This window comes from Eubalaena glacialis, chromosome 9 (assembly GCF_028564815.1).
Source record: "Eubalaena glacialis isolate mEubGla1 chromosome 9, mEubGla1.1.hap2.+ XY, whole genome shotgun sequence".
Classification (NCBI taxonomy): domain Eukaryota; kingdom Metazoa; phylum Chordata; class Mammalia; order Artiodactyla; family Balaenidae; genus Eubalaena; species Eubalaena glacialis.
The window spans coordinates 20,122,675-20,148,670 of record NC_083724.1 but is presented as its reverse complement, the minus strand read 5'-3'; the positions used below and the strand labels follow the sequence as shown (position 1 = coordinate 20,148,670).

Sequence of the window (25,996 nt, the reverse complement as noted above, 5' to 3'; positions counted from 1 at the left end):
GCGTTGGCAGGCAGATTCTCAACCACTGCGCCACCAGGGAAGCCCTGCCTGGGATCTTAGTTCACAGGTCTGTGATGAGGGAGCCTGATCTTCTGAGATGGAGGAGCCTCTGGAGAGATTCAAACTCAGCCCCTTGATTTTTCTGATGTGGAATCTGAGTTCCAGGGAGGGGAAAGGACTAGCTCAGGTCATACAGTGAGTTAGTGATCGGGCTGGGCCTAAACCCATCCCTTCTGATTGCCGTGTGTGGCTTTGTCCACCACACCACATTGCATCCCTGCCTTCTATCTGGAAGATACTTCACTCAAAACTCTCTTTTTAACCCAGAGTTGTATCTTCCCAGGAAATAGAAGGAGAAGTGTACTATTTAATTCCCTTTGTGGTTTCAGTCTTGGCCTAAAGTGTTCTTTTTTCCCCAAGTGTCTGGAAGGATGAAGTGCTGTATGGTAGAGAGTTGCTTTCTTCCTGAAGGCCAGGAGGGATGGTTCAGTCTGAACTACTGTATAAGAAGATGGACAACACATTCTCAAGAGGAAAGGTGTTTGTATCCACATACTGGAATTTATCCACCTTGACTGATATGGTGGCGTTGACCTGGAGGTGCTCCAGCAAGAACTGAGAGAGGTTCTGGTATATGTTTTTGGTTTGCGCTCCAGACTCACACACTGTCACCAGTGTCTGTTTTTTGACATCTTTGTTGATGAGAAGCTCCAGCTTCAGGTCGACAGAATGTTCTGGGCATTTCACAAGAAATTGCAGTTGGCAAATGATGAAGTACCAACCTGGGAACTGGATCACCAGATTCCCATCCTGATATCTGACTCCATGGGTAATGCCATCTTTGTTCCAAGACAACTTGGTTTTGTTTATATGCTTTGACACTGGAAAGAGAAGGACAAAAGAACCTCAGAATTATTAGGCAAATTTCAGATGCGGATTGGAAAATTTGAAGTCTTTATTCAAGGTTCCCCATTCAAGTCCTGTGTTTTCTATAATATTGGCTGCTGGTTCAACCATCTGGAATATCTTCCATGTTACTCCTAGGCATTACTGAGTATTCAAGGTACAGGTACAAAACCACCCCCTGCCTTTTCTCTAATGCATAAAGCTGGAGGGTCAGAACACACACGGTATTAGACCTTTACCTCCTAACGGAACTGTTTCCCATTTAATCGTTGTATCATTCTGTTATTATTATAATTATTATTTTTCCCTTTTCAGACTATAAGCTCCTGGACTGTATTCCCCATAAGTTCTGGACTATCATGGACATTTAATCAACCAATCAAGGAATATTTGATCAATGGGGGACTGCTATTTGGTAAGCATTGTACAAAGTATCAGAGAAAAAAACAATTTTGTTCAATTAGTGAACAATTTCGGCATCAAGAGGTCCAGGAGAATCTCAATTTGTTAACTTTCACTTTAAGATACATCCCTTAACTATTCATTGTCTGAATTTTTAAATGTCTTCCTCTCTTTAAAAGGGCAGCCAGCCATAATTTTGTAGACCCCTCAAGTGCACATTAAGGGCCTCTTCCCAGCTGGGTTTTATAGAAAAGCAAAGAATTAGCAGACCCTCTAAGCTGACAAGTTGGCGTCGGAAGCCAAGTCTCTGAGTCTTAACAAGTGAAAATCGGCACTGATTGGTCAGGGTGTCTTTCAGAATTGGGAAGCTGGCATGTTCATTTTAATTGCTTCCCTTTAAACCTCGTTGCAATTCAGCTGAAGAATGAGAACTAAGCTGACTGCAAAATTGAATTTTTTAAATGAGCAGAATGGCTATTTCAGAGAATCTTGGCCATCTCCTCTGTACCTCATCTCTCCCAGTGTAAGTGCCTCTTATTATCTCATCTATAAGGGGCCTCTCTCCCGAAGCATGCTGCAATATGCAAATAGACCCTGTGCCAACATGGTCATTAAGCTGTCAATCTGGGCACAGGGCAATTTTGTGGCTCCCTTATGAATAACTTGATAGAGGCAGAGATTAAGAGCCTGCTTCCCGTGCCTGAGGAAAAGTACTGCACACTTGGCCTGCAGCCCGTAGATGGATGAGTAAAGAGGGGTGGTGTGGTGAGGCACAAATGCCCTCACAGGCCAGGGACGCAAACTTGAGAGAGTGAATGAGGCTGAGGAAGTGGGAACCTTGTAGCTTTCGAGAGTAATGTTCTCCCCTCGCCCCCTAAGGCATTTAAATTCAAATTATAAAAAATATCATGCAGGCTAAACAAAATCCACATGCTGGTCACATTTGGCCGTGGGCTTCTACTTGTGACCTCTGGCTTGGAAATTTCAGAAAGGCCACAAGAAGTGGCCCTCATGTGGTTGGGTTCCTGGATTCGGTTACTGACCTTGGAGGTAGGCCCATGACTTCTTGAATGGAGCCCTTTCCAGGATACATGAGATGTCCTCTGAACAATTCCCTAAAAATAAGGAGATCCCATGTTAAATGCCTCTCTCTGCTCCGGGAACTGGAGCCACCAGATCTTTCTCCGTGACCCTTTGATGGAGACGATTACTATTCTGTTTCCGTTTGGGGGACAAAAGGAGACCTGTTTATTTCTCATTTTGCTGTCAAGTACCTTAGAAGGTTTTTAAAAACGTGATTGCTCCCACTTGGGCTTTTACAAAAGACTGTGGAAGTTGGGGGGAGGAAACAGATAGGGCCTGAGTTCCTATATGTACCAGGTGCATTCTTGTTGCTTTATATATGCCACCTCACTTGATCTTTGCAACAACTCCATGAGAGAGGTATTATTACGTCCCTTTGAGAGATGGAAAAAAGCGTGTGGACCAGACAGATTAAGTACATTGTCCTACATCAGTCACTCAGCCAGGCAGTGGTAGTCAGAACACTAAGGCTGGGAGTAATGATTGCCACCCTTCCTTTAAGAGTGCACTAGCTGAAATAGACATATTTCATCTAATCTAATTCTCAGAATAACTCTGTAAGGCTAATCCTAGACAATGTCGAGACACCGTCGGTCACTGCTACAAGGTCATGCAAGTTGGTGGAAACCCTGAGATCTGCCCCCATGTCTATCTGATCCCAGAGAATCAGGTTTCTTCCTCAGGGCTGTTTTGCTAGACAAAGGAGATAAACACATCCCGGTGCTCAGTTTTCAGAGGATATAGGATCAAAGAGATCTAAGCAGGGAGCCTGCTATTTGGAGCTTCCTCGGCAGGGAAAAAAGACAATGTTTATGTCAGTGTGGAATTTAAGAAATAAAAATATTTTAAATATATTCACTGGTGATGGCAGCTTAGCTTCTTATTATAGTAACTATTTTGTATGCAAAGAACCAAGTTATGCATTTCCTGCAAAGACTCATGAATTCAACTTATTCTGGGCAAATTTTTTCTTCTCTTTGGGTCTTGGTTTCCCTAATCTGTAAAACTGGGAGATCGAGGACCTGACACTGACATCTTTTTGACGGTGTCACCAGAGATGATCACTCATTCCATCCATCAGAGACTAGGCAGCCGTTCAGTCGAAGTGGCCACATCCTAGTAGGCTTGTTCACTGGATCTTCAAGTAGTATACGTTGGGCTTACCATCTTCCCCATTGCCTTCTATGTCCAGGCCTGAGAAGATCCCTCCTGGCCTTCCTTAAAGTGGGGTGGGGTCCTTGGAGTGGTGGAAAGCTAAGTGAAGAGTCCCCTCTGCTGTCTGAACAAGCTCACTGCTAGAGGCACCCCCAGCAGAAGCAGGGGGCAGTTTTCATCCTTTTCTTCCCTCAAGGCATGAAGAGCTTCTGGTCCGAAGGTCTCTCGGCTGAGGAGGGCTGGTAGGCCAGCTGCCATTCTTCTGATGCCATCTCTCACTCATCCTGCAACTAGCGTTCATGTCCTGCCTGCAGCCCATGCTCTCGGGGTGTGTCCAGCCACATTCACAACAACGAGGCAACGAGAGCTGCTCATTCTTTTTTTTTTTTTGGCCGTGAGGTGCGGCTTTCGGGATCTCAGTTCCCTGACCAGGGATTGAACCTGGGTCATGGCAGTGAAAGCCCGGAATCCTAACCACTAGGCCACCAGGGAACTCCCGAGGGCTGTTCATCCTTAAATGTGCTCTGACTACTGGTAGGGAGTCCCCCTGGCCCAGCCTTCTCTTTTTGGGATGTGGAACGTCAAGTCAAAAGGAATCGCAGAGAGGCACGTCTGGCTGCATCTCTCCTCTGCTTGGAACCCGTTTCTGACACTACTGTGACTGCAGGATCAGGGCCCAGCTCCTCCACGTGGCATTCACGTTCCCTTGTGTTCTAATCCCTACGGAATTCTGCGGTCTCCTCCCTCACTTTCCCTCTTTCCCTGTACTCTCTTGTACTTGTCCCAATAGTAGTAGTGGTAGTGCTAGTAATAATAATAATAACAGCTAATACATATTGACTGATGGCTGTTTCCTTGGCACTCTGCCAAGCACGTTACATGCATTATTTTACTTAATTCTCACAATCGTCCCACGAGAAAGGAACTCTAATGACTTCTCTCTTGTACATAAGGAAACGGAGGCTTTAAAAAGTTCACATCCGCACAGCTAGTCAGTGGTGGAGTGGAGAGTCCAACCCAGGCTATCTGACTCTAATGCCCGAGTGGATTTTTGACCATTTTACTGAAGGTTGGGGCCTTGGGGTGCCCCCAAATATACCATGTTGGTTTTCCATTCCACTTGGAATTCCCCTCTTCACTGATAAGCTATTCCTTGTGTAAAGCACAGCCTCTGGGAACTCTTCTTTGACCCCTCCGTCTGTTTGGTATTTACCTCCTCCGTTAGATGGTGAATCCTCAGGGCAGAGACTACTGTTTAACTATCCCCACTGCCAGCTCAGAAGATGCTCTGCAAATGTTGAATTGAATCATCTAGTCTGTCTCTCTTACTCCCCTCTGTGGGTGTCAGCTAAGTTCTTAAGGCTTGAGTGAGGTGAATGCAGAGTCTTGGCTTGCTTTCCCTTCCGGGCTGGAATAACACCTGGCCTCAGTCTCCCATTGGTTCTGCAGGTTAGGTTAGATTAAACGGGAGGTTAAGATTCAAGCCCTTGGCTGAAGCCAGCACATCACACCAGGAACAGGCTCTACTCCTTGGCTGAAGACCCCCTCACACCATGTCACTTGTGGTGGCATCTATCAGGTGAGCTTCTGTAAATGGGTGGCTGTAGAAGTACAAGCCTGGGCTTGCCTCTCACACATGCATGTTCTTGTTTTTTTATTTCCCCTTTGGTCTTTGCATATTTGCTGGGTTGACCTCAGTTGTAATTCTGAGAAACCCAAGGATGGAAAAAAAAAAACACCTTATTTTGAAGCATTTGCATTTCCTGAAGTCAAATGCCATGGTGTATCTTAGTTTTTCTTAAAGAATCTTTTAGATGTTTCAAGAGAAAGGGGAAACAGAGGCAACTCCCTTGAAGAATGACATTGCTAGAGCTGGCTAAATGAAGGGGCTGGGAAACCAGGACACCGGAGGAGCTATTGGTGGAATGGGGCTGCTGAACTTGGAGAAGAGCCCAGAGGAGGGCACACTGATGGCCTTTAGCAGCTGCCAAGGCTGTGAGGAGGGCCAGAGCTGATGGGGGCCGGCTCTCTGGGACCCAAACATGAAGGCTCCATGAAAGTTTAAGGAGATGATGCACTCAGCTAATGGTTAACACCACTCTTGTTCCCATTTCTCAGATGAGGCAGCGGGAAGACCTTCATTAAGGACACACAACTCACACTGTAAGTCACAGTGCCAGCAGCTCAAATATTTGACCAATTAGTGCTGTTCAGAGTCGTGTTGGACTGATGTGAGGGTCGTGAGGCTCTTGTCAAGACCTAGATGAATGGTTCATGGGTCATTAGTCATGTGGCTTGAGTCTCCTCATCACCCTGTGAATCCATGCTCTGACTTTCTTTTTTGGTTATGAGACAGGAATCCTATAGTATTCCTGGAATTTTGAATTTTGGGAGCATTGGGAGCAAAACACACCTCCGTTTCATTCATTTCCCAACCAGATTTGCTGTCTGGAGGGGTTTAGTTTGAAGAACTAAACACTAGGGTGGGGAAATGAGAACAATCTGCAAGTCATGGCAGAGTAGATGGCCTGGGAGTTAGAATCTAGGAATTGTCCCTCTCTGGGCTGTCATGTCCCTAGCTAGATGAAGAGCAGTATGAATCTGATGATCTAGAAGGGCCCTTCTAGCTGATTCTAGCAGGCTGTGTAGACCCAGCTGTACACCACCAGGCTTGCTGCGGGGACAGAAAGTCAGTTCCAGCTCCAACTGTCTGTCTTTTGAGGCATGTTGCTCTACCCCAGCTAGGAATCTGTCTTCACACATTAAGATTTCCAGACACCTGCATCAGTAGAACAGAGCATTTTAGGTCTGGGGACAATCGAAGTTATGAAGAGCCTGGTTCTGTAACGGTTTTCATGGTTCATAGAAATGGACGTTCCCTGAGAACTCATCTGGTCCAGGCTTGGTAACTACGTAACACATGTGTTCCCCAGTGTTACCCCCCCATCAGACTTGTCCTAGGTCACCCCATGAGTCAGTGACAGAGGCAGGGCCAAAACCCAGGACTCCGTGCTCCTGTGGGGCATTCCATCTTTTGGACAACTCAAGTACTCTGTGAATACTTCTGAGGACCAAGGCCTTCAGATGGGCAAGATTTGTAAGTGTTCTCCCAAGCTTTGGCCTCCTCTAGGGGGATCATGGAACTTTCTTGGACTTTGTTTGGAAGCCTGGAGAGAAATATGTGCCAATGAAACTGTCCTGGACAGGTACACGTAAGACAGAGATAGGGAGAGAGATGTTGCTTAAGGTGATTGAAAGGGTCATGTTCTAGAGGTCAGAATAATGGCATCCTGAAGATGGGAACCCACCTTGAGATCTCAAAACATTAGACCCAAGAGGACCATTAGATGCCAAGTTAACCAAGACCCTAGATTTATGAGTGGGGAGACTGAACCCAGAGGGACTGAAGGTCTGGCTGAAGACCCCACCGTAGGTTAGTGGCAGAGCTGGGTTCAGAGCACAGAGTTCCTGACTCCTAGCCCAGGGCTCAGTCCCATTTTTTAGTCTTTCCATGTAGCAGGAAGGGTTAAATGTAGGAAGAAGTGGGTTTGTGGCCACCATACACGCTGGACTGAAAACTGATGAGACAGCTGGTGGTGCTGGGAAAACAAGCACAAATGAGCCTTCTGGGCTCCCTCTTCCTGGGAGAATGGCAGCAGGTGACTTCAGGCGGGTGTGCTGAACACTGCCAAGTCATAAGTCAGGGGCAATCAGACCTCCATTAAGAAGCAACAATGCCCAAGGGGGCAAAACAAACCACACTTATCATTCCAGCCAGAAAGTATGTGGTCTGAGTGCCAGGCACCTTCCAGGTTGATATCAGGGCAAAACAAACACAGTGCATCTCCAAGAGAGCACCTGGGTTCTGGTCAAGGCTTTTAACTTCAGACCCGTCACTTTCCCTTACTGACCCTCAATTACTGCATCTGTGAAGTGGGGATGGTAACAACCCAAATGTATGGATGTTGCAGAGATGCAATGAGATTATGGATATCAAGTGGCCGGCACAGCACATGGTAGCCCCTTCCTCCCCCACTCCTCTTTCCCTAGTTGTTACAGTGGCACAGTTTAGCAGTGCTGCTTAGCTGATGAAATGATCTGGCTGACGAAATGCTCATTAAACCAGAGCTCATGGCATTATCTGATGGATTGAAGTTTCTCAATTGTGTACGTGAGTGTTTGAAGCCATCTGACGCTCCCAGGGAAGTGTGAATAATCCTCCTCCCATCTGCTGAAAATATTTTAATCCTTCCAAGAAAGAGGGGAATCATCCTCATGACTCTGCATCTACTATGTTCTGGCTTCTTAGTTCCTCCCTTTGGCGGAATATCTAGGAGAGTCCCAACAGTGACATCTAGGGGAGAGTCTACTATCAGTCGAATTCAGAATCAAAATGAATCCTTAACCTAAGGGTCATTTCAGCTGGTTTCAGTTGGACCGTTTTCTCGATGCCACCAGGCCAACTAGTAAAGGAGAAACTCCAGGATGGGTTATTTGTTAAACAAAGGACAACTAGGTGACCCTGGATTTACAAACAGCATTTGGGGAATAGCCATTACGGCATGCTCAGTGTTAAGCACATAGAAAGTCACCAGTAAGTACAAATTGAGATCAAGCTGAAATTCATTTGAATCCCTTGAAGGTTACTTAGGATTTTGAGGTCTTTTTTTTTTTTTTTCTGGCCACATGGCGAGGCTTGATAAAACTATCAAGTCAGATAGTTTTATCTTACACACTGCAACAGGTCAGGATTGAAAAGACCCCAAGGGAATTCCCTGGCGGTCCAGTGGTTAGGATTCTGTGCTTTCACTGCTGTGGGCCCCGGTTCGATCCCTGGTCAGGGAACTAAGATGCCGTGTGCCTCACAGGCCAAAAAAAAAAAAAAAGACAGTTTAAGAGTGGGCTTTAAGTGAATGGGTTTAACGTGAATGGAGAAGCCAATAAGCTCTTTGAGGCCTGTGACTATCTGAAAAGCAGTTACCCCATGAGCAGGGGTATCCCCACTTGCTGTGGAAAAAAAAATGACAACAACTTGTAATCTGGGCAATCTAGATCCAGATCAGTCCACCTGATAGAAGTGAGGTCTCTGCTATCTTTCAGCCTTTCTAGGGGAGGGGGCTGCTGCTTCTCTACCTGCCTCTTCTGCGGCCAGCACAGCATCCTGGTGGGGCTGCAACCATCCGGATCCCAGCTGTGTGACACCAGGGTGAGCGGGGGGTTGGTGAGTAGCCAGCTCCTTGGTTTAGTTTCACTGCCTTCGATGGGCAGCTTGTATTATTTCCCTGGGGGTGGGTTCACTAGTTACAATTAGAGAGCCAACTTACTTGATCTCTTTTAATGCCCACATTTTCTTTTTAGCAGGGGAAATGGGGAGGAAGGTAGCCTGCCGAGCCATGCAGAAATTATAAATTGTTAGAATGGTGAAATGGTCAAAGAATCCTAAGATATTTGATTCCTGGAATGTTATATTCAGAGCAAAATCCATGCCAGGTCAGGTCAGCTGGCTTGCCCCCCTCATGCCTGATATTTTCAAAAACAGGTAACTCCAGTCCCTGGGAGTTCACGTCCTAGGACTGGAATAGGTATTCCAGAGTTCAACCCAGTTCTCTGCCTTTTGTACCTCGTCCCCAGCTGGAGACTGAATCCAGGCTGAGGGTGGGGAATGCACAGAAGGGGTGCAGGACCACTTCATGTGGTCTATCCACTGTTCCCACTTCCTCAGGGCCTCCAGGGAACCTTGGGATATTAGGGGCCACGTGACATTCACAGGAAAGACAAACTCTTCTAACTGGCAGGCTGTGGGGAGGAAGGAATCATCCCAGGTCTCATGACTCCTCAGCTGCAAAGCTGGGGCTTGAATTTGGCCTCTAGATCCCCTGCTGTGGGCCGTTCATGCCCCCTACCACCTCACCTCTTGTGCAAACCCATTTGTGTGGTTGCCCTAGTGGCCCTCTCTGTCTCAGAGCTCGACAACAGAGAGCATACTTCAGTGACAAGAAGACAACAGCTGCAGGAGCAGGTGCTGAGGAAGTGACAGAGAGCCCTGGCAGGATTCCTAGCCTTGGAGGACTGATAGGGGCACCGGAAGGAAACACAGTCGTGCTGTACTCAGCATCTGACCATACAATCCTGGTTCGGCAAAAGGGCTCCAAGGCGGTCAGCCTGGACTTGGAGGTCTCCCCTCTCCTTGCTAGCTGTGCAAACTTAGGCGAGTCAAGTCGGTAAACCTCTCTGTGCTCTAGTTTCCCTACTTATAAATAATAAGGGGCTCATAATTATCCCCCGGACTTGTTGTGAGACTGTACGAGTGAATCACGAAGCACTCGTCTCAGTGCATGGCACAGAGTGAGTGACCCATCAGTGTTTATTATTTTCACTCCACCAGATCCTCACACATACCTAGTAAGGGAATAAAAGGAAAACTGATTTACAGGTTGTCTACAGAATTCCTCCAGTACAGCTAAGAACTGGTATTTTGTTGTTGGGAAGTTAGGAAGGCCTGGGGCTGAGGCCAAGGTGACCAAAATTAGTTTGCAATAAAGGCAGTAGAATTTGAATTTCTGCAGAGTTTGTGAGGGGAAGCGAAGGCATGGTGAAAATGGGAAGAAGGAGAGCGTGGAAGCAGGGCAGTATGCATGGCGGTGGGCTGAACCCCAGGGAGCAGGGCGGTCCCTCGAGAAGGCCCTGGTGGCTGGGGCGCAGAAGCCTCACAAGCACAGAGGGGTCTGCAACTCAAGTCTGCCTCATCCTCCGTGACGGAAGGCACTGCCCCACCGGCCTCTCCAAGCACCCTAAATGCTACTGTCAGCTTTGCTACACACACCTGCGGGTGCTTCTGGAGCTCTGGGGACCTCAGGCATGGGGGGCTGTGTTCCGGGGTTTGGGCAAATAAGGCACATACACGAGCATAGGTGAGAGTCAAAAAGCTGTGGAGGCAGGAGACTGGAACAAGAAGTGACGAGAAGCAGCACCAGCCTCCCTCGCCCAGCCCGCCTGGACTCTGTGTCCAGAGGACTTATGCTCGACCACGTGGCAGACAACGGTCGTATCTGCTGTCCCGTTTCACCCTCATAGTGGCTCTGTGCAGGAGTCCTTCATGACTGCATTTGCCAGAGAAGAGGAGAAGCGTGTGGGAAAAGGTTCTCCTCCCATTGCCCTTCCTGCCCTTAGTCCCGGCTGGGCCCCCACATGGGCCACTGAGTCCTGAGCACGACGGAGTGTGTGTGAGGTGGCAGGCTGCCAGTGACAAGTCTCCTGGCTGGGAGTGGGAAGCTTGTGTTGAGACTCAGACATCTTTTCGTTACAAAAAAGGCTTGGCTTTCTGTGGTTTCCCTGCAGCTAAGTGTCATCCTGTGTTACATTACTTTAGTGTACGGACATGGCCCTGTTTTCCAGGCTCTGGGCTGCTACCGGCTTCCTGCTGATAGTGGGCAGTTTCCGTCAGTCGGTGGCAGAGGTCTCCCTGGGAAGTGTCTGGCTTCTGCTCTTGTCCACCCCAGTGACAAACCACATGCTGCCCCCTGGGGTTTCCTCCCTGGAGTTTCTGGGAGACGATGCCTCTCTGCCTGGAATGTCTTGCAATGGCTTTTCAAAAGGGAGTTTGCTGCTTCTGCCTGTTTAAGAGGGGTTTGTTGGGGGAGGAGGCTGCGGATGCAGACTTCCTCAAGGTTATTAGGAATGATCTTTTTAGACTTTTCTCTTCTATATTTACATATTGAATGAAAGATTAGAGTATCATAAAGCGTCAAAGTTGGAAGGACCCTTCCAGTTCATTCAGTACATTGTTGTTATGTTATAGATGAGACCCAAAGAGGAGGAAAGACTTGCCCAGAGAAACACAGCCTGCTGGTGTGAAGGTCAGTTCTGGAACCCAGGCCTTGCTCCAAGGTAGTGTTCTTTCCACCTCACCCTGCTACTGTGTCTGTAGTTTGCCAAGTTAAGAGAAGTGGAAACTTGCATTAAAAGCAGGAGAAAGCTAGGGACCACGCACAGTAGGTCACTGACATTTTATGGCTGAAGCACATCATGCAGGGGCTAGAGAGGAGCCCTGGATTCTGATCTGTGCTCTGCCATCAACTCCCTAGATGACCTTGGGCAAGTCACCTTGATTCCCTCAGCTCATCATCTGCAAAATGGGACTATTAATCCCCATGTTGTTTGCTTACAGGATGGAGGCTAAGATTAATCCAGGGGAGGTGTGGGAAGGTCTTTAACGAAAGTTTCATGGCCCTGGTGAGAATTATTAGCATTTTCTATCTGGTTGCAGAAACATTGAATTGTAAACTGCGGTTGGTTTTGGATTAGTTTGTGTTCTGATATCTAAAGTGATGGCACATATGAGAAGTGATCTGGTAAGTGATCTAGTCCACAGCTTCCAAAACTTTGAATTTTATGGACCAAAATAATTACTCCAAAATGTAAATTCAGTGACCAGTATACAATGGGCAGCTTATTATTTTGCCTTGTGACCATTAAAATAAACAAACAAAATAACTCTGACTAAAAGCAAACCAACTTAATTCCCATCTATATCAGCTTCATGTTGTAAAAGAAAGGACATTTTAATACCAAAAAACTGTAGAGGGCTTCCCTGGTGGCGCAGTGATTAAGAATCCGCCTGCCAGCGCAGGGGACATGGGTTCAAGCCCCGGCCTGGGAAGATCCCACATGCCGCGGAGCAACTAAGCCCGTGCACCACAACTACTGAGCCTGCGCTCTAGAGCCCGTGAGCCACAACTGCTGAGCCCACGTGCCACAACTACTGAAGCCTGCGCGCCTAGAGCCCATCCTCCTCAACAAGAGAAGCCACCGCAATGAGAAGCCCACGCACCACAACGAAGAGTAGCCCCCGCTCGCCGCGACTAGAGAAAGCCCACGTGCAGCAACAAAGACCCAACACAGCCAAAAATAAATAATAATAAATAAAAATAATAAATTTCCCTTTTAAAAAAAAACTGTAGAAAAGGAGGTGCTCTCAGAGGAAAGCATAGTTGGCCATGGGAAAAGGGGGATCACTGGTTAGAACCTCTGTAGTTGGTGACCTACGATGGAAGTGCAGAAACTGAGACCCAGAATGGCTGAGGTCGTGTTGCCTGATCAAAATTGTCCTTGTCATTGAGGTCATGTTCTCCCTAAAGATCCATCTCCCCCTCTTGAAAAATGAAGTTCTCGTCAAAACCTGGAAAATCTGGATGGATGTGGGACAGTGGGACTGGGGAAGGGAAAATGACATTTACTCAGTGTGTTTGGTTTCTTGCAAGCTTCCGTGTTCTGATTCCAAAGCCGGTACTGTTTCCATGATGGGGGGCAGCAAACCCTGGTCTGTGGGTGAGATCCAGACCACCACCTCATTCTGTGAATGAAGTTTTGTGGGCCCGCAGCCACGCCTGCTCATTTGCACAGAGTCTGTGGCTGCTTCTGCACCACAGCAGTGGCGTGGACTCGCAACAGGGACCCTTATGGCCTGCAAAGCCTAAAATGTTTACTGTCTGGCCCTTTACAGAAAAAGTTTGCTTACCTCTGCATTATGCCGTGCTCCTTTTTACCTTAATGTGACTGTCTACAGAGGCATTGTGGGAACTGAGGTCACATGCTAAGTAATTCCAGCCAAAGTTAAGCTATTGTTGACAAAGCTGTAATTATTAGTCTGCCTTGAAAGATCCAGAATGCTGCTCCTTTTAGGGGATTTTGCCCTTACTTTCTAAGTCTCTGGGTGACAAATAGCAGGAGAAGCATGACTAAGGGTGTCCTGAAGGAAACTCGAAGTGCGATGGCTGCTGGCGTGAGGAGCTGTGTCCAGACACTTATGTCCTGTGGCCCCAAGCACGACCTGGTGTCTCTATCCAGGGGCCTATAATGACCCACTTTTTCTCTTTTACTTTTTTTCTCTGAGCCGTCTGGTTATCCAGCTGCTAGCTAGGTTCTAAAGGTTACAGGACTGAGATGGGGCTAAAGATTTTGGGTTGAAAGAACACTGGATTAGAGATGAGGACATCTGGGTTCTAGGTTTGACTTCATATGACTCTGAACAAGACCCTTCACTTGGTCTTACTTTTCCTCTTCTGTGCAATGAAAACATTCATCAGAGGATCCCAAAGTTTTTCATTTTCCATGTTAACCTAACTCTGCATATCACCACTCTGGGACTAGTAGAGACAATGCATTAATTAGTGACTTAAGTGATAGGAAATATGAGGGGTGGGGAGGTCTGTTTCACAAGCCCTCAGCTTCATTATGCATTTTGTCTGTTATCAGTTATTTAATGATTACTATGTGTTGGTCACCATGCTAAGCAATATCTGGAAGAGATGTGACAGCTTCTCCAATTCCTACATGAGGTGGGTATTATTAGTCCTATTTCACAGATGAGGAACTGAGTTTCTCAGGTGGGGTGTAGAGCCAAGATTCATACCCATATTGCCTGACCCCAGATTTTAAGCTCTTAACACAACGCTGCTTTGTGTTCCTCTCTGTGTCCGTGTGACAGCCTATGCCAGAGGTACAATTTTCACTAGTGGGAGAGGTGAGGGCTGGTGGGAGAACTTGTGGGGATGTGAGTGCAGCTCAGAGGCTGCTCAGATGAATGGAGATGCATCAGCTCTGCCCTGACGGCCCACGTCCGCCTCCACCCACTCTTCTGTTGGACACTATCATGATGTTTCTGGTTATTAATCATCTGTGATGTGATATGGATGCGTCCCTGCACATTTACTCGTAATTCCAAAGTCTTACCTCCTTTAAGGTGGAATTTGCCTGGCGGGTGGGGGATGGAGTCCTGGAAGAGAAGAAAGAGGAAAGAAAAAAAAAAGGCAGCATGAGAATGTCATCAGATTGAAACAGCTAGTCTTTTTCTTTTCCATTTTGGTTGTCCTCAAAGTATTGTGCAATTTAGAGTTCATGTTCCATCTGACTCTTAGATTTTAAAAAAATTAATTCACTGACTTAGTTTACAGTGGGCTTTCTCATCCATTTGCTTTACAACCTGCTTATCAGAAACACAACTGGAGGATTACTATCTTCATTTCACGTGTGAGGAACCGGGGGCCGAGAGGTAAAAAGTTTATGGCAGCTCAGGGACTAGAATCTGCAACTCAACTTTCAGTCCAGTGCTTTTTGTTTTCACCACCACATGTGTTATTTTTTCCTACTTTGATTAACATAAGAGCAAACAAGTGTAGTATATAAATATATGTGGGTTTTTTTTTTTTCTATGTTTGATTCAGCAGACAGTGAAAGTATGTTGTAAACATACCTAGGAAGGTCCATTTCTATTTCTCCTGTGGTTGGAAATTCTGAATTAATAGAACATTTACGTGCCAAGCATTGCGAAGATACCAAAAATAATTAAATTGGGTCCCTGCCCTCATGGATTTATTACAAGTTTATATTTGACTATAACATGTAAATACTTATAAATATATAACATAAATAAGCATACATGTCTATTATTTATTTTAATATTCACATGTTTTATGTTATTTATTCTATAATAAGCATAAATATATACATAAACATTTACATAGTTAAGTAAGAGGTTGATAGCGGATAATCTGACAGCAGATCGTCTTCTGAAGGAGGGTCCCCAGGCTGGGGAGTGGCGGGGATGAAAGGAGGTCTTGCCCAGGTGCTCTGAGTACAAGTAACAGGAGCAGATGGGCACAGCTCTTCACCCCTAATTCCTCAGAGACTAGCTTCCTCCCCGGTCTCCCTCCCCCTTCTCCCCACCTCAGCCATGAGAGACACCCCTCAGTTGTCCTGCCAATAAGGAATGAAGTGTCTTATTTATCTTTTGACCTATCCTGGTCAGGATCTCCTATAGTGCATTGGATTGAAATATTAATAAAGACCTAGAGAAATGTGAGCATTTACAAGGGTGAAAACAACTTCCCAACTTCTAACGGAGCAAGAAGTTAGCAGCTGCCCACATCTTATTTTCTTAGTGTTCTGTATGAACACCTAGGACCATCTGGAGTTCCCTGTTTATTCTACCATTGCTCTAGGGGCTCTGTCCTTTGCCTTCCATTGCCAGCTCTCCTGATCAGTGACTCTCGTCTCCAGCCCAGATGGGTGGCAGTGAGTCGAGGGAGACTCCTGAGGCAAAGCCCCGGCAGAGCACTGATCTGGAGATGGAAGTCAGTATAGATTTGGGAGCTTCAGCTTATCAGGGAAAAGAAGTGAACTTGGCTTGGAAGGTCCTTCCTTCCTTGCTCTAACAGTCTATGATTTTGTTGCTTTAGTTGAAAGCTCTTAACCTAATTAACAGTGCTGTACATTTGTGGTCTCTCAGTTGCACATGTATTTCAAAGGAAAACCTGATGTCACAAAATTCCCCTCCAGGTTGCCTCTGTGAGACAACAAACAGCATTTCATAGTTTAATAAACACCTAGTTTACTGCCAAGCATGTCCGTCGATTAGTGTGATGTGCAAATACGTGAAGAAAAACATCTACGTTTAAATGTGGTGCTAAGACCCGTTGAATTCATCGGCTGCCCAGGAACACGTCCAGGGACAGTGAGAGACTGCCAGAGCAGCAGCCCCCGTGGAGCCATCCCAGCGGCCACTGGCAGTTGGGAAATACCAGAGAATCATACATTCAGCACATGTTGAATTGGGCACCTGGTGTGTGCCAGGCTCTAAGTTAGTCATTGGAAGACGTCCTGTGGATTTTATGGCTCGATCATTAAAGCAGTCATTTAAGATATACAAGTAAATATCTAATTAGAATTGCAAGTTGTGGCAAGAGCGGCCAGGAGAGAGGCAGAGTGTTTCAAAATAGTACTTCTTGAGCTTTAGCATGTGTATGAATCACTTGGGGAGCTCGTTAAAATGCAAGTACTGATTCAGCACGTGTGGGTGGAGCCTGAGAGTCTATTTCTGACAAGCTCCCAGGTGACATCGGTGCTCCTGGCCCACAGAACACAATTTGAGTAGAAAGGTTGTCAGAGATAATATCTGGAAGGAGATCTAATTTACATGGGCGGTTGGGGGTACAGGGGGAGTCTCTGCCATTTGAGGGCTTTCTGGTTTTCTAGCTTCAGACAGGAGGATGTCAGAAACAAAGCTTCATAGTACAGGAAAGAATCCTGTTGCTTGAACCTTCACCCAGGACCCATGACATCTAAGACAGAAGTGTGACTATTCCTATCTTGAAGAGCTCCTGGGATGAGGACAGGTCTCCAGAGCTTCCCTTGGCTACCCATGGTAGACAAGATCAGAGAATCAGGGCCAGAGGGGAACGAAGGCATCCTTTAGTCCATCAAGCTAAGTTTCACAGGCAAGGAGACTGAGACACTCATGAGTCAGTGGAATCCCAGATCCCAGACTGAAATTCTCCAGTGCTCTTTCTATGCCCCAGGAGAGATGCTATCTTCAGAAGCTAAGGATAGAAAAGCTCATTCTTCCCCAGCCCCCCGCCCCTTAGTAGTCCTTGTATTTGGAGGTGCAGAAGTAGGGTATGAAGAGATGATGACTTAAATTTTGCTGAGGACTCTTTATACCCTAGGTGCTATGCTCAGTGCTGTCCATCTATCTATTCCTCTTTAGTAAGGTACCTCCCAGTCGTAGAATTCTTTCCCATACCTAGCCTGGGGATCCGGGTCTTGGCTGGGGAAACGTGAACTACCTTGCTTAGCAACTTGGCTTTGCGGTCAATAGTACATAGGCTAGACATAGACACAAGCAAATGGACCCTCCCAAGTTGTCATTCTCAGCTCCATTGAGTAACTCAGGAAACTTCATCTCCGAGGTTACCAACCAGGTACATTTCCTTAAGTGTACTTCTCTCTGTCTTTTTTTCCCCAGACTCTGTGTGTCTAATGGGTATCCTCAACAATGTTTGTGTGTGGAGGGAGGAAACGTCGCATTTAACCTGTTTGTTTCCAGGTGAAATGGCCTGTTCCGACCATCTTCCCCGCCTAGGAGTCTGTTTTCCCATTTCCTTTAATCACTGTGATTACAGGGCTAATAATGCTTCCCTCCGCTGGGTTGTTGTGGACATAATAAGATACTATACATAGAGTGTTAGCAAGTACTTGAAAGCTGTAGTTATTTTGGTTACCCTATTAATCCTAATGAGGTGCTTAATTTGCCTCAATACCTTGAAAGTCTTATTTCTTTTTGCAGAGCAAAGTATCACAGGGCATTTCAATTCACCCCTATATTTTATCTGGGCTGAAAAGCAGGGGAGTCAGCTCCCAAATTTACTTTGAAAAAAGATACCCTCTCTGATGGAAAATGGCCAAAGGCAACTAATATTTGGAATATGCCAGGTGGCCTCACATCTTGTAAGGTGGGCCATGGAGACCTTTGCCGGGAATGCCTCTCTTATTTTCCAGTGAACGTGATTAAGCACTTAATGAGGGTGCTTAATCCTCGGGGGCTAAATGCTTTACATGCATTATCTTATTTGATCTTTACCCCAAGAGTTAGTGATTGACTAAGACTTAGAGAAGAGACTTAATGATTATAGAAGGTCCCATAGATGGTGAATAGCAAGGAAAGTATTCAAACTCTGGCGTGTTGACTTGGAAGGCAATGCTCTTCAATGCCAAGCCACGTTGCCTCTCTAGGGTAGGGCAGGATGACGCCGGGGCAGGAAATCCTCCTGAGACTCCATGAGAAAGTGGATGGAGGTCATAGAAAATTTTCCTTGGCAGCCTTTGTTTTGGTAATGTTAGTGAACGTGGTCATTGGAATACAGTGGCTTAAAGTAGTGCTTCTCCCACTGGGGATCTTGTTAAAATGCTAATTCTGATTCTGTACGTCTGAGATGGGCCCTTAGGTTTTGCATTTCTAATGAGCTTCCAGATGATACCAGTGCTGCTGGGCCAGGGTCCACACTTTGAATAACAAGGGCTTAAAGACGTTACTCAACAGGCAATCAGGATACTGAGGCCTTCCTTCCCCAAGGAATGGGGAATGGCTTCCGGAGGCTGAGTGTGGAGCTGAGCTCATGTATGGGTTTAGGAAGTCTTCCTAGTCTGTTGATAGGGTGGCTTCCTATCCTCTCATCTTCCTCTATCAATGCTTCTTGCCACCTAGCTCTTAAGTACTGCTGCTCCCTTGTGCAGTCTGGACTGACCTCTGTTCTGGCCCCGCAACTCCTGTCCTCACACTTGGGCTTGCCTTCTCCCAGGCTGTGCGTCTCCTCACTCTTGCCTCACCTGGAATGCCCGGCACCATCTCCACCTGCCACCATCCTTCCAATGGAGAGCTCTTCTCCATTGAAGAATGTCAGCTAATAAACGCAAAAGGAATCATAGAATTAGGCAATTATCATTCTTCAACCCTCAGTGCATTAGCTGACTCAGATGAGGGTCATCATCAAAGAATGCCAAAAACGTGGAGTGAAGGATATTGGTATGTGTTCAAAGTATTACCCCATAGATTACTTATTAATAAGAAAGAACCAAGTGTTGTACTAAAGAGATAGCCAGTGGTCTCCGCCCGAATCAAGTGACTAAACATTATTGCCAATAATGGGGCAACCTGACATATGCCTCTAGCCCTGCTGCAATAAGAAGTATATAACATCGCCTATGTACTATTCTTGCCAAAAATGTTTCATCTGAATATAATCACGAGTAAACACTAAGACAGTTCCAAAACGTAAACTATTCTGCAACAGAACTGACCCTTCGAAAAAGTCAATGCCGTGAAAAACAACAAAGAGCAGAGGAGATTGTTAGATCTGTGCTTCTCAAACTTTAATGTGTTTATAGATCACCAGGGACCTTATTAAAATGCAGGTCTAGAATGGGGCTTGGCATTGCTAACAAGCTTCAAGGACCACCTTTTAAATAGTAACATTCTAGATTAGAACAGATAACCTGAGAGTGGATTCTGGATCAACAAACAAAACAAGGCACAACAGCTGTAGAAGACATTTTTGAACAAGTGGAGGAAATTAAAATATGGACTATATATTATAATAAGGTGATATTACCAAATTAACATTAACTCTCTTGGCTATGATAATGGCACTGCAGTAAGTAGGAAATGGGTGCTGAAATACATGCAGGTGAAAGGTCACACTATCTGAAACTTACTTACATATATATAGAAAGAGCAGAAATATGGCAAAATACTAACACAATGAATTTAGGTGAAAGGTTATATGGGTGTTTACCATTCTATTTTTCTGTAGGTTTAAAGTTTTTCAAAATAAAACTTTGGGCATAAGACATGATCCTACTAATTCCTGGAGGAGGCTCAGCTTCCCTTCTAAGCTCTTCTGCAAAGCCGTCCCTCATCCCAAGCAGAAATTGTCTTCCTCTCCTCTGGTATGGCATTCAGTGCCATTCTGCCCCAAATTCAATCTCTTGAGTGTTTGGGCCTCATTTCTCCAACTTAGAGATTCTCGGAAAAAAGGGTCCTGCCTTACCTACTTGGGTCCTTCCCTCACGGCCCAGCATAGGGCTTTCCCTGGAGAAGATTTTCAGTGAACTTTTTTTGGATTGATAAATTGAATGCATTGGAGAGAGTAACTTGGGGAGAGAGAAGAATCACCGGGCATTTCAATTCTCCCCTATATTTTATTGGGCTGAAAAGCAAACCAAAAAACCTTACCACCATGACCACCAGTCACCACCCCTATACTCCACTCTTGGTGGGGAAGTAGAGTGGTATTGTAAGGATAAATTTTTTTAAAAAAGGAATTTTCTTTGCTGATAAAGGGAAAGAAGGCAGCTGCTTTCTCTTCTTTCTAGAGGACATAATGAGCCCTTGCTCTAAACTCGTGGACTGTAAATGGATCTCTCTAGGGGTTGGATAAGTCCAGGCTCCTGGTTTGTAACAGAGATGTCTCTAAGATTGAAGACCTCAGAGCCACTTGAACTGTAAACACTTCTGGTGTCAACCTTGTAGCCTATATATAATCTATATCTAACCCTTTGTCTCTGGAGGAGATATGAGAAATTTTATTATTTTTCTTTTTTTGTTGTTTTTCTTTCTTTGCTGTATGAATTGTGTGAAATTTCATCCTGACACATATGCATGTACTCTGTTGTGCTTACTCAGTAAGACATCAATTTTCTGTCTTTCCCATGAAGATCTGTCTCTTTGTTGGTAGGACTTTTACTTCCTCAAGAGTAGTATATTGGTACAATCTCTTTGGAAGCTGATTTACATTATTTATAGAAATGAAAAACACATTATATTACCACCACTAGGAATTTGTCCCACAGATATACTTGTAGATGTGCACAGTGGGCAAAACTTCTAGAGGAAAACCTGAGTGTCCTTCACTAGGCACAGATGAAATATGAAGTACAGTAAAATACTATGGGACTCTTCAAAAGAATGAGATGGACTTCCATGTATTGGCATGGAAGGATCTCCAAGATATACTGTCAAGTCAATAAAGCAAGGTGCAAATTTATGAGTTTACTATAATGACATGTGTATATTATATATTTGTAGAAGCATAGATTTTTGGAAGGACATGGAAGAATCTGTTAATGGTCATTATCTCAGGGAAGAGGGATTGGTGGTTGGGTGGGGAGAGTGTGAGAGATTTCTACTTTTCTTTCTTTTCCCTTGTTTACTATTTACTTTTCTTAAACCACAAGAATATAATATTTTAAATAAATATAATAGTTTAAAGGTAAATAAAATACAGCCACCACAGAGACTTAAGACATCAGTAGGCAATAAGTTCCATAAGTAACATGAAAGCAGGGATTTTGTTGGCTTTGATCAAGGCTCTATACCCATTACTTAGAACAATGTGCTGTACACAGCAGATGCTCAACAAATATTTGAGGTTGAAACCTAAGTTCTTTCTTTGCCTCCCCCAAGGAATTTGGCCTTGGAGTTATTTGGTCTTCAAGCCAAATCTCAAGGCGGTCTTTGTTGATTTTCCTACATGCCCTTCACTTTTCTTCTCCATCACTTTTCTCACACTGTTCCACTGGCCAGGAAAGCTCTCTCCTCTATTCTCCCATCACCCATTTGAAATTGTGCACATTTCTCAAGCCAAACTGAAATTTCCATCTCCAGTGAAGTTCTTCTTAGATCTGCCTGGGAAAATGTTCAGTCTCCTTAACTTGTGGTCTCATGGTAGCCCTACGTGCCTACCTTCCATCGCTTATTATATATTATGAGTTAAGCTTGTTTTAAATTTTGTCTGTGCATGTGCCTTTTTATTTAGAACTGTGACTTCTTAGGCCAATAGAACCATTCTCATGGTTCTCACCCCCTGCCCCTATCCACCCTCACAGTAGAGTGCTATGTGGCCACCAATCCATTCCATTTTTAATAATTGGGATATGAGTTTAAGGTCCTTGGTTATCTCCCATTGACTTCTTTATCAGAAGTCCTGTTAGAGTCTTTTCATTTGTCTCTTCACTGTCATTTGTACCTGTCCTAAAGCCAGCCTGCGTTCCCTCCTCCTGTAGGAAGCCTTTCCTGATAACTCAAGCTCAAGGGGATAACTCTCTCTTCTTAGCTCTTCTAACAGTTAGTATCTGAACAAATTATTGGAAATGGTATGTGTAAAACACTTAACTTTTAACGTCGCAGTTCTTTTAAGCAAGTAACTGATATTTCTCAGGCTAACAAATCACAGTACACCAAACCCTACAATCAGGCTTTGAAGTGAATCTTTTCATATCCCAACGTGAGGGTAAGTCAGGGAGATGGATGCCAAGAAGATAGCACTCCCAAGAGAAGAGCAGGAACAGAGTTTCTTAGTGCTTCTGTGGCTGGCTGTATCATCAAAGGGAATGGTGTCCTGATTAAATAGTCAAGCAGTCTTTACCACTTTCTCAGGACGACTTAGGTCAAGCCCTGTCCCCTTTCTGTTCCTCATTTTCCACATTTACAAAAATGAGGGCGAAAGATCCACTCTAGTTCCTTCATGGAAAGAATCAGTTCATACAAAGGTGGGATTTGAATAAGGACCATTCTGGAGCTCTCTCTAGCTTTATGTGTTACCACCACACCTTATACCCCCATCATCTCTTTCTCTTTTCCTTCCTTCCTTCCTTCCTTCCTTCCTCCCTCCCTCCCTTCTTCCTTCCTTCCTCCCTTCCTTCCTTCCTTCCTTTTCTCTCTCTCTGTCTCATAGCAGTTCTAGCTGCAACCTTTAACTACAGAACTTTTCAAAGACCACTTTAATTTCTTTGCTTTGGCTCTTGCTATAAAATGATACACCTCTGGTTTACTTCAGATTAGAATTATAGAAATTATAGAGCCTCTACAGAAAAAAAGAGAAAGTGTCCTAGAATGTTTTCAAGAGTATTATTCCTAGTAGATGTAGATGAGCCCATTAAATGATGGCTTTCATAAATTCTACCATCTAAATTTCAAATGCTAGCAATTCTGTTTTCTTTCACTTTTATGGAGATAAGAGCCTCAAAGTTTCATTTAAATTTCAAAGCTTGATGACACTTGAGAAACAGATACCAAAGCCTTTTAAAACCTGGCTCTTTTTAGCAATCAATGAGTTAAAGAGCATTCAACCTAAGACAACTGAAGGAAACCAGAACAAATTCTGCAGGATGATAATACCATAAAAAATGGGAGCTTTGAAGGAATAAATAAAAATGTACTTACTCTGGCAGGTTGGGGGGTGGGTACAGTTCTTAAACTATCAAAATTATTTCATTAAAAAATTCATGAGCAGTATATACTATCAGTACAGTATTTTCTATAAAATACATGCTGGTGGATTCTCTGTAAACACCAATTTCCTAAAATATGAAGAAGCTTCCGCCTTCATCTCTTCTGTTTTCACAATAAATCTTACCATTTACTTCAAAAAAAGGTGAATTTCCTGAGACCGTTTGACCTCACAGTGTGTACCCATAATTGCTTGTAGTTTTAGAATTCTGAGCAGTCTCAAGGGAACAGGTGTGAAAAAACATCTCTAGGTTCTGCCTCTGTGCTTTTTATGTTTTTGTGGAAGAGCTAAGCTCTTCAAAGCAGTGGCTCAGGAGGAAGCTTTCAGTCTGTCTTGTGAGCTTTAACGCTGAAATGCCCAAGCTCTAAGCAGCCCTGGTCTTCTCTCTTGCCTCTTTCTCTTATAGACTTTGGCCTCTGAAACTTAGCTCCAGGTTAAAAAAAGCTCTTAGCATTGGATGAGGCCTCTGAAGTCTCAGGAACATTTGGACAGAGAATATAGAACCTTGGAATCTGGTCTGAAGGCATCGGAGACATGATACCAAGTTGTACAAATGTGTTACCAAGTTTCCTTCTCACTTCCTTCCTTGATGGGAATGTTGTTCTGGCTCAGCAACATTTAACTATTAATTTCCCAAGGCTAAGAGCGCCTCTCCCTTCTTTTGGTGCCTGTGAGTCTGGAAAGTTTGGAGATGATGGCTCAACAAAATTTTCTCTCAAAAAGCCAAACTATTTGACAGAGTTAAGTTCCCATTTCTTTGCTCCCTTTCTCTGCATGATACAGGTTCTTTTTTAAGTTCATTTCCAAGTCTCTCTCTCTCTGGAGAAAACTGAACATAAATCAGAAAGGAAAGGCAAAGAAAGAGAAGTCCACTTACCGTCTTCTGAACTACCAACACCATAATGGTTGCCACAGCAAAGACGAGACACAGAGCCAGTGAGGCTGTGGTGAAACAGAAATAACCGCGGCTAGTGGTTCCCAAGTGGCTGGTGACGGAGCCTGCGGGCACATGCATGGCTGGGTCTTGAGAAGGGGCCAGTGGGTTGAGTGCTTGCTGCAGCCCTGGGTCCATTCTTATATAGTCTTCCCCACATCACACCTTATCTCTCCTCATCTGATTCGGTTCTGGGCCCATCTCTGTTCCAAGAAGGATTCTCCCCCTGCATCCCGGATCATGTGACTTGGAAAAAAACCTTCACCGTCTGCCTCACGAAGAAATGCTTCTCTGGGGGCGTGAGGCGAAAGGCAGCAGCGCGGGTGGGGGAGAGGTTCATTTTTCATCGCCAGGGATGAATGTGAGTGAAGAGAAACTGTAGCTACAGAGAAGGTGGCTGATGTCAGAGGGTGAGTAGGAAAATGACGGTTTCCCTACTCTGCTGTGTACGTGTGTGTGTGTGTGTGTGTGTGTGTGTGTATGCGCGCACAAAGCAACTTCTGTTTCAATCACACTCAGCCACAAAACGCCTTCCGGCTTGAGAAGCTGCACATTCTCTTTAGCAAGGCCTGTGGCTCAGAAGTCCTCATCAGAAATATGTCTCTTTGCTGGGCCTTGGGGAGGCTGGATTTCTTGGACTGTGGTAGAATGACTCAAAAGGGTTGATAATATTGGCTCCTGCTAGAAACCGGAAATGCTACGAGATATCTGGGAAGGAAGGGCCCACAAATGTGGAGATTGATCCAAAGGGAGACAAGCTCATGGCAGTATGAAATTTGTTGACAGGTTCAAAGATACTGTTTGAGAGCAGGAATCTGGAAACACTGATCTTCTGAACAAAAATTCCTGCAGAGTGTACTGGGATCTGTTAAATTTGCATATAAACTTGGGCCTGCCATAAAACTCAGAAAAAGGGGAAGGAATTGGCAGTGAGGGTGGGTGTGGGGAAGCAGTATGGGGCAGAACGCAGGGGGGGGGTGTGTTCTGTATGGTGTGTGCACGTGTTGCCTGTGGACGGTGGGTGTGTGATACGTGTATGCTGTGCATGTGTGGTGTGCCTTCGTGACGCGTGGTGCATGATGTGTGCCTCTGTGTTTGTTGTGTGGTGTGTGTGCTGTGTGGTGTGTGCGCATGTGACCACTGCAGTTGAACCTCTTCTGTCTCAGGCGCAGTGCTAGGAGATTTACACAATGCCTCACTTCACCCTCACCTCTGCCCTCTGAGGCAGCTAATATTTCTTTTTTACAGGTGGGAAAATTGAGGATCAGAGAGGATGAACACTGCCTCAGTCAAAGTTGCAAGATAACTTGGGTGCATAGCTATACTTGTCTGGCGCCTTCAACTGTCATTGCACTTGAAGGCTGAAAACCTGAGGTCTTGTCTCAGCCCAACCGCATAATGGTCTTGGGTCCTTGTACAAATCCTTATGCCCCTCTCTTTTCCCCATCTGCATTGACAGCCACCATGAAGATCAAATGAGATAGTGATATGAGTACTTCATGAAAGGGAATAGACTTGGCAGATGGTATTGGACTATTCTGGTTCAACGTTCCAAATAGTCTGGAATTTAGACAGATAGAGTAGATAGATTCTCTGGGGGGCAGAGCTGCGTCACATCTGTGGTTACTAATGATCTCCATTTCAAAATACCATTTAAAAAGTGAATCACTGCATAATTGGTGCCTCCGGATGTAGCTCTTTGAAAACTTCATTTGGAAGTACCCGGGTCTTGGTAGCACCCCTCCCCTTTCTGCTCACTTTTTGGCTGCTGTATATCTCTGAGAGCAAGCAGAAATCCCAGGTCCCCCCAAGGAAAGGTCCTGTGTCCAAAGCCAAGCTTGGATTATTACCACTGCCACCTTTGCAGAGATCCCACTGCTGACCGTCACCTAAG

At 45.1% G+C, this 25,996-nt stretch overlaps 1 protein-coding gene across 1 annotated transcript; it reads right to left on the bottom strand.

Annotated features, from left to right (window-relative positions):
- Window positions 1-486: 486 nt before the first annotated feature.
- On the bottom strand, window positions 487-24,240 carry TNFSF8 (TNF superfamily member 8). The gene is made up of 4 exons (XM_061201002.1): window positions 24,046-24,240; window positions 14,278-14,320; window positions 2,352-2,423; window positions 487-881 (listed from the first exon to the last, which is right to left on the bottom strand). Exons 1-4 carry the CDS (start codon window positions 24,238-24,240, stop codon window positions 487-489), a joined length of 705 nt encoding a protein of 234 aa, XP_061056985.1.
- Window positions 24,241-25,996: the final 1,756 nt, after the last annotated feature.